This window comes from Gymnoscopelus braueri (genome assembly GCF_963280865.1).
Source record: "Gymnoscopelus braueri genome assembly, chromosome: 13".
NCBI classification, from domain to species: Eukaryota; Metazoa; Chordata; class Actinopteri; order Myctophiformes; family Myctophidae; genus Gymnoscopelus; species Gymnoscopelus braueri.
In genome coordinates, this window is record NC_137615.1 from 39,577,968 (window position 1) to 39,586,588 (window position 8,621).

Sequence of the window (8,621 nt, forward strand, 5' to 3'; positions counted from 1 at the left end):
TTATGTGAAAATAAAATCAATACTGCAATGTAAAAATCGGGTTCAAAACGTACTTAGTAAAAGTACATGGTATTGGTATCAAAATGTACTTAAAGTAGAAAGTACTCCTGCAAAAAGTTTTAAAATGTATAAAATATTTTTAAAATGGCAGATCTACAAGCTCACAATACATTGCATTGTGAACTATCTGCTATTTTCAAAAGGCCAAGGGCTGAAGTGGTTAATGTGTGTTTTGTAATAATAGTAACTAAGTTTTCACATAATTGTAGTGGAGTAACAATTTGCCTCCGAGGTGTAGTGGAGTAGAAGTAAACTGTTAGAGCACTGAAAATTGGAAATACTCTAGTAAAGTAAAACAATACCAAAACATTGTACTTGAGTAACTACTTAGTTACTGTCCACCACTGCCCTGGTTTAACCAGGGCCACTGTTTTTGCTCTACACTAAATATTGTTGCTGAAAATAGCCGATCTACAAGCTCCAAGTGTTGTAACGCTATGCGTTGTGAGTTTGTAGATTGGCTATTTTCCCTGAACGTTAGCCCCGGAATGGAAACACTAGGGGTAAATGAACTGAAAAGGCTTTAAGATTCATATCACAAATGCTTTGTTTGTCTTCTCTCTATCAAGATATTGACTTGGAGCATGTCCTGTTCCTGTCAAGCCTGCCCACTCTACTAAACAAGGACCAGAAGAACGCCATGGTTGACTTCAATCTGCCTGACACCACCTGCGTGAGAAGATGTGCAGCTCTTCTGGACCAGGATATCAATATGCAGAGGCTGAAGGCTTGTGCAGTGGATGTAACATGCTGACAGGATTCTTTCTGTTAACAGACGCCATTGCAACTCCTACAGCCCAACTAGTCTTTCCCTTTTCCCTGCACACCAAAACACAGAGAAATGTCACCTTGTTAGTAAAGTTAAACTGCTGGACAAGGAAGTCCATCCAATGAGGACGGTTTATCGTGCACATTATGGTGCACATTGTTGCAGTGAAATGTGTATGTGGAATGTATTTGCATATTTGTCTCACCTATGTGTGTGAGGCATCATACACAGACAAGTTTGAGTCAGTATAAATGAACCTCATGTTGTTTACAGATGTGACGCCACCAGCCACTTCTTTCTTTTCACTTGACAGTGAGGAGTTTCACCGGGAGGACATATTAACGCGTGCGGAGGAAAACCCCGTCCATCTCAGTTCCGCTCCCTGCTGAACAGGTGCCTCTGGTCAACCTGTGGGGACTTAGTTGGTGCAGAGATTACACCAGTGGCTCTGGTTCCTTACACGAAAGTAGACACACCAAGAGCAAGAGCTGATAAGTTAAGCACTTCCATCATGTTGCAGTAAAGGTGGAGCTGATTATAACGTTATGTGCTGCTGCTGGGTAGCTTAACCTATAAATACATCATGACCCTTGACCCAGACACTGCACACTGTGACCTCATTGTGTCCCCGGATGGAAAAGCAGTGATGTTTGGAGCAACACCTCAGAATGTTCCTGATACTAAAAAGAGATTTAAACATTACGCAGTGTTGTCAAAGGAAGGGTTCACATCAGGGAAGTTTTACTTTGAGGTTCAGGTAAAGTATTAGGTTGGTAATCACATTGACTGGAGTCAATTTGGGAGACGTAGAGGAGTGATAGTCAGAGGCTTGAGATCAAATTGAGCGATCAGATCGAGTGCACATATGGATGCAGTCTCTCATTAGAGCACACGCCAAAGACTGTGTAGATGTGAGAGTTAGTATCCACATTATAAAAAGAGACCTGTCCCACGTCATAGTCTACAAAAACCCACACTGCCCGTGGTTTCTCCTTTGCCAACAGATTGAACCCAGAAGACACTGAGCCATATGCTCGATATTAGCCCACATCGAGCACCATGACCCAGCATCCTTTCCTAACTGACATGCTGACAGGATTCTTTCTGTTAACAGACGCCATTGCCACTCCTACAGCCCAACTAGTCTTTCCCTTTTCCCTGCACACAAAAACACAGAGACGAGTTCTAATATTATACGCATTCTTGCCACTTGATTGTGTACTGAGTCGATTTCAATGTGTGATGGTAGCTGCCGTGTCAAAGATCGGTGTTAATTGTTTTGTGTTATATGTACAGGTGTAAGTTATGCGGTTATTATTGTGATTATTATTATGTGTGTATTTCCTGCTTATTTAGGATCTTATACCGGAGTGATAGGCCGAGCTATTATTCTAGGAGTTGATACATGTTTATATGAAGGTTAATACTGCTTATTTGGAGTTGAAAACTGAAGTTGTAATCCGAAGGTACAAATACATACACATTCTAAAAGCCACAGCACAGCAGTGGACTTTATACATGTCACCTGAGTGTCACATGAGGGCATGTTGATTGATTAGGTCAGATGAGGAGCTGAGGTACAGTGGCTACTGTTTAGAACAGTGCTAAAGCCTGTGTTTCCACATTTAAGACAATACACAAGTCACATGATTAATCAACAGAAGGTTACACCCACATGGGTAGACCAAACCGATATAAATGGAGTGGATGCTCACTATCAGGATGAAGTGTTCTACGCATGCACCAGTGTTACTAGTTACCAGGGTGTTATAGCTGCCTTTGTCATTTTCCATTGCGAGCTCCGAGAAACTGACGGTAAGAATTGAGAGCGTGTTTACACGACAATAAATATACATATTTCTGATATGGTTTATAGTTTTGTGTGTATATTTCATGTCAGTAATTTATTGTTGCGTTGTTGTTTGTGTTTACTTTTTTAGGTTTATAACCTGACTCTACTTGACTACTGGTTAGTATAATAAAACCATCAAAGACGGTCTGAGTTGTGTTCGCTAACTCGGTTGCTCAAATACCCTTTACAAGGGGAGATCTAATTAGTTGCATTGCTTGTGTGACTGGCTAGATAATTGTACAATCACAATGTATTCATTTCTGTGTTATTCCATTGTAATTTTGGCTGATTTTATGTTGTTTTATCTCATATGATTGTAGCCTATAGTATATAGCCTATATCTGTTGCCAGAACCATTATAATAATTGTATGCTTTTCAAAAACAAAACAAAAACAGACTTAATTGGAAGGATTCATATATATTTTTTCTGTTAAGGTAGCCACTGCCACCTTCCCGTGACTCCATTTGGGGTCCTAACCCACAGTTTGAGAACCTCTGTTTTAAATGGTATCACTGTAATCCTTAACCATCAAAACATAGGTGTAGACATCACCTATTCTGTTTTTATGTTTGGTTTAGGAGATATGATGCAAAATACATAATTTGGTTATGGCGGAAAGTAAAAGGGAGCGTTTTTGCGATGGCTCCATATCTGAAAATGTTCAGGGCCCCAAACTGTACAAGTGTACCAGGTTTCACGCTTTTATAAAAAAAAGTTAACGATTAACCTAAATTTTTTTACCAATCCACCGGACTATAGGTGGAAATAAAGAACGTATACCCTTGGGTCAAACATGGAGGATGAAATTGCTGCACTTGTGGTTGATAATGGCTCTGGGATGTGCAGAGCAGGGTTTGCTGGGGACGATGCACCTCGTGCTGTCTTCCCCTCCATCGTTGGAAGGTCCAGATATCAGGTTCATAACCACACACACACACACACACACACCCTGCTTTTTTTATTCTATCAGCAAATTATTTGAATACCCCAGTATTCCACATCTGACAAGGACACCATGTGAATTATGTTTTAATAATGTATTTAGAGTGATGGTGGTTATGTTGTTTCTCTCCCCAGAGAAAGATGGTAGAGAAGATAGGAGATGAGGCCCAGGCGATGAGGGGGATACGCACCCTCAAATATCCCATCGAACGTGGCATCATAACCAACTGGGATGACATGGAGAAGGTAGGAAGTCTAGGAACACAGAAATACATTCTCATGTGCTGGCTACCCAGTACAACCAATCACTGAACTGAGCCCTAAACTCAAGACTATACCATCAACACCACAAGCTTCATACTGTAGAAGGTAGTTGTTGTTTTATTGCCAAATGGACATAAACATGTTTTTGTAGCTGAGTTTAGAAAGTGATCAAAAATGTAAAAAAACATTACAAAATAAAGAGGAGAATGTGTTCAGTAAGTAAGTGGATACATTACAAACAAGAAATACAATTTAAAATGTAATTTCACCTTTATTTAGATGAAAGGAAAAATCAGTTATGAAAGTTGTTTTAAAGCTGAAAGTCTGGCTGTTTATCATTTAAGATGTGGCACATTTTGTGATTTTATCTTTTGGATAGATCTGGCACCACACCTTCTATAATGAGCTTCGCGTGGCCCCTGAAGAGCATCCAGTTCTGCTGACTGAGGCTCCTCTCAACCCTAAGAAGAACAGGGAGAAAATGGTGCAGGTGAAGGACAAACATACTATTTCTTATTTTGTCTCTCTCATTCACATAATATATTAATTATTATTGGTAGCTGCTTCGGCATGTGAATTTGTGTGTATGTACTGTATGTTTGTAGGCTATATATGTATGTATCACCCGCAGCTGATTGCAACACAAACCTGCAACTCATTAACACAAACAGGAGGCACAGCACAGCACAGCACTCACACACAAACCACTTAAAAAGACAATAAGGTAACATAAGGCAGTAGGCAGTCAGTAATAAGGCAGCAAACGCAGTAGGGAGTGATAAGGCAGCAAGGCAGTAGGGAGTCAGTAATAATGGAGCAAAAGGCTGTACTGAGTCAGTAACAAGAACAAACTGTGATAACGGTCTGAAAACAGGTCGCTCCCTCGACCAGGCCAGGGAGCGATGGACAGACTTGGGTCGGTCACCGTTGGATGCGCCTCGCCAGCCAGGATCCCTGTCTCGGTATGCCCCCCCTCTCGTTCGGGAGCTATCAACGCTTTGAGTCAAAAAGTGTAGATCGACAAGCACCTGCCAGTGCCGTCTGTGTCCGCTCTGAGCAGCACTGTGGCCAGCCACTGTGGGCCAGATTATATGGTAGCACACTAGCATTGCATCACTATATGCTAAAGCTATACAAGCACACATGAGATATACAACGTTTTTGAAGGCCTGATGACGATCTTCCGACATCTCATGACACCGTTGCTGTTATTATCCTGTTCAGTGAAATTTTCAATTTTTAACTTCACGGCACTCTGTCTGCCATATCAAAATCTGTGACCGCCCCTCCAGAGCATGGGCAGTTAGGAAGAGATCGCGAACCAATCATAAAAAAGTCCTGCGAAACGCTCCCATTTTAAAGAAACGTCCTCTTTTTTTAAATGTACAACTGGGCTGTTACCCCAGTCAATAAGGCAGTATGTGGCGGTCAGCAATAAGGCAGCATAAGCAGTAGGGAGACAGTATAAGGGAGCATAAGACAGTAGGGAGTCAATAATAAGTCCGCATACGGCAGTAGGGAATCGGTAACTCATGACTTATTATTGAGTTATTACAGTCACTCAATTTAAGTAAAAATGTAATTAATTAACTTTTTCATCTTCTAGATCATGTTTGAGAAGTTCAAATCCCCTGCCATATATCCGGCCGTCCAAGCAGTTATGTCTCTCTATGCCTCTGGTCGGACCACTGGTAAGTGTTAGTATACTATTCAGCAAATGTAACCAAATTGATCCGTAATTTGTGTCAGATACAGTGCTGTGGAGATGCACTGGTCTCTGTGGCCTCAGTCAGTAACTAATTGAACTTCTTGTTTCTCCAGGTATTGTGATGGATTCTGGTGATGGTGTGACCCATGCAGTGCCCATCTACGAGGGCTACGCTCTGCCTCATGCCATCGTTAGACTGGAACTGGCAGGCAGGGACCTCACTGGTTATATGATGAAAATCCTGAGAGACATAGGCTATAGTTTCACCACTACTGGTACGTATTATTCAGAGGCATAAGGTGGGAATTAATGCTGTATTTGCTAACTTTTGTGTGGAAGGAAACAGTAAAGCTTGAGATTGATTAGGAATATCTTATATTAATATTGGCTTATGGGTGGCTGGTGGACGTCTGGATTTGATCGGCCAACAAATGTCGTAACATAACATCCGGATTTGACTGGCCAAGCTTCGCATGATGTAGCTGAAAGCAGGCTGAAAATGTATATGTTCAGGCCATGTAGCAGCCTGAACATCTATTTCTAAAAGGCCTTTGGTTTTTGATTTTTGTGCTGCACTGACTGTAATGTAAATCTATTTTCCCATTTAGTTTTTCATTTAACTTACTCTAACTTTCTATTTGTTTGTAATTTGTCAAGCCTCTTAATGTTTTTGTATTGCACTTAGAATTGTGTTGTTGTTGAACTGTGCTATACAATTAAACTTGTAGTGCCTATTTTGTATCTGATAAGTACGATCCGACCCCTCTCTCTTGTACAGCGGAGCGTGAGATAGTGCGCAACATGAAGGAGAAACTATGCTATGTGGCATTGGACTTTGAACAGGAGATGAAGAGCAGTTCCAACTCTTCCTCACTGGAGGAGAACTACGAGCTGCCCGATGGTCAGGTGATCACCATTGGCAACGAACGGTCCAGCTGCCCAGAGATGCTCTTCCAGCCCGGTTAGTAGTACAGTATAGTACCAATACTGATGATGGTACAGTATTAATATGGGAAATAATAACAGGAGTATAGTTCTACATCACTGACTTGAAAATAAGCAATTAAAAGTGTAACACTAATCTCTACTTCTGCAGCCATTATTTGGGCCAGGATTCTCATGTAATTTGTCATTAAAAGCCTTTCCGTGCATTACTTTCTTGATATGGTATGATGGATTTGTTTTACTGCAGTTTCTGTTGTGTGTTGTCCTTGTTTTGTATCATCAACAGTTATGCACTGTTGGACAATTATGTTTCAGTACAAATGCACACTGTCACTGTTATTGAACTCTTATTTTATTATGGCTAATCTAACATCTAGTGCAGGCCTATCTAAAGGTTAGATACTAACCATTACTCTGTGCCTCTGTTTCTCCTACTCAGGATTGGCAGTTTCTTACCTGGATCCATTTAAGAATTATGTAGGGATCCATGAGACCATCTACAATAGCATTGTGAAGTGTGACATGGATATCCGTGAGGAACTGTACAACAACATAGTGATGTCCGGAGGCACCACCATGTTCCCAGGTTTTGCTGACCGCATGCAGAAGGAGATTTCTGCTCTTGTTCCTCCCGCCATCAAAACAAAGGTACATGCTGCATGCATAGAGTATATACACAAACTTTAGTCCACACGGAACACAACAATTTGATATTGTCAGCTGAAGTAGGCCTATCCGTAATGTCTCTAGGTCATTTTATATTTAGGTCAATATTAAAGGACCATACTGGTGGTAAGGAATGTTTAGGGCCATTCTCTACAAATCACTGTATACTTAACATTATTGCAAACAGGACTTGCTTGAGATAGGCAATCCAACATGCTCAAAATAACAGTGCAGCTATTCTTTGTAAAAGTTGTTATTGTTGTGTTTTAATGCATTTTAAAGTGCAGATTGATTTGAAAACTCAAGCCAAACATCCATAATTTACTAACAGCACAATTACAGTATGTTATGTCAACATTAAATAGATTATTCAGGTATATCAAGTATACAAATTGTTTTACTGATTGAATAAATACAGTACAACCATAAACTACAATAATACATCTAATGCAAAACCTCTTTTGGGACTGGAGCTCCTTATCAAATTGGAACTTTCAAACTAAAGTGTCTCCTTATTGATCACAAACGGCAAACAAAAGTAAATAATAATGATTTGTTTCAAGAATACAGTAACAAGCATTAATCTTATGAACTCTCCCTACTCTGCAGATCATTGCTCCTCCTGAGAGGATATACTCTGTGTGGATCGGTGGTTCCATTCTGGCTTCTCTCTCCACCTTCCAGCAGATGTGGATCAGCAAGCATGAGTATGACGAGTCCGGTCCCTCTATCGTCCACCGCAAGAGTTTCTAGAGATACAAACTCTCCACCCATTCCATTTACTGCTTACCAACCAAGGGAAAAGCAAACATACAAAGATATACTGTATATTCTGTGAACCCACATGGGATATCCTTTTGGTTTTCTTTTTCTTTGTACAGCCTACATGATGGTAATTAGTATCCATTTCGGGGCTGTGAGTGTGATGCAAGGAGTGCACATGGCGACCCTGCATGTCATCATGCTTTAATAGGTGGTTTAATTGAAGGACCTCCTAAGAGAATTAGCATGCTATTATTAAGTTGATAAGTCACGATATCACTGATGTCTCTTGTACGTAAATGAGGAGAAATAACAGGAGGAAGGCGTGATTCTGAACTGCATGCTCAAAATATGCCAGCAGCAGCAGCACAGCTACAGAAGGATATCTAGTGTTACACCTCTCGTTTCTATGGAGGTTTTTATTGGACTTGATTAGTTGAAAGCCACAAAATACAACTGACAAATTATGTGTAACTCGATTCACATGTATTTTACTAGTTGATCTGTGTTGTGTAAAGTCATATCCACAAAAATACATTTTTACACTTTTATGGATCCATTTCTGCATGTGGAGTTATATTTGCACATTTGTGAAATGTGTCCTATTTGTACCACAGCAAAAATACATTATAGTCTTGTAAATTAGCAAAA

General features: G+C 40.4%; 1 protein-coding gene across 2 annotated transcripts; it reads left to right on the forward strand.

Annotated features, from left to right (window-relative positions):
• Positions 1–3,476: 3,476 nt before the first annotated feature.
• On the forward strand, positions 3,477–7,961 carry LOC308098334 (actin, cytoplasmic 3-like; the record flags this gene model as incomplete). 2 transcript variants are annotated; one of them, XM_080446642.1, is made up of 8 exons in its annotated part: positions 3,477–3,599; positions 3,761–3,871; positions 4,269–4,379; positions 5,496–5,580; positions 5,711–5,872; positions 6,376–6,558; positions 6,991–7,190; positions 7,818–7,961. In XM_080446642.1, the coding sequence occupies 8 exons, from the start codon at positions 3,477–3,479 to the stop codon at positions 7,959–7,961; spliced, it is 1,119 nt and encodes a 372-aa protein (XP_080302768.1). The 2 variants fall into 2 exon arrangements, with proteins under 2 accessions (XP_080302768.1, XP_080302769.1); XM_080446643.1 differs by lacking the exon at positions 6,376–6,558.
• Positions 7,962–8,621: the final 660 nt, after the last annotated feature.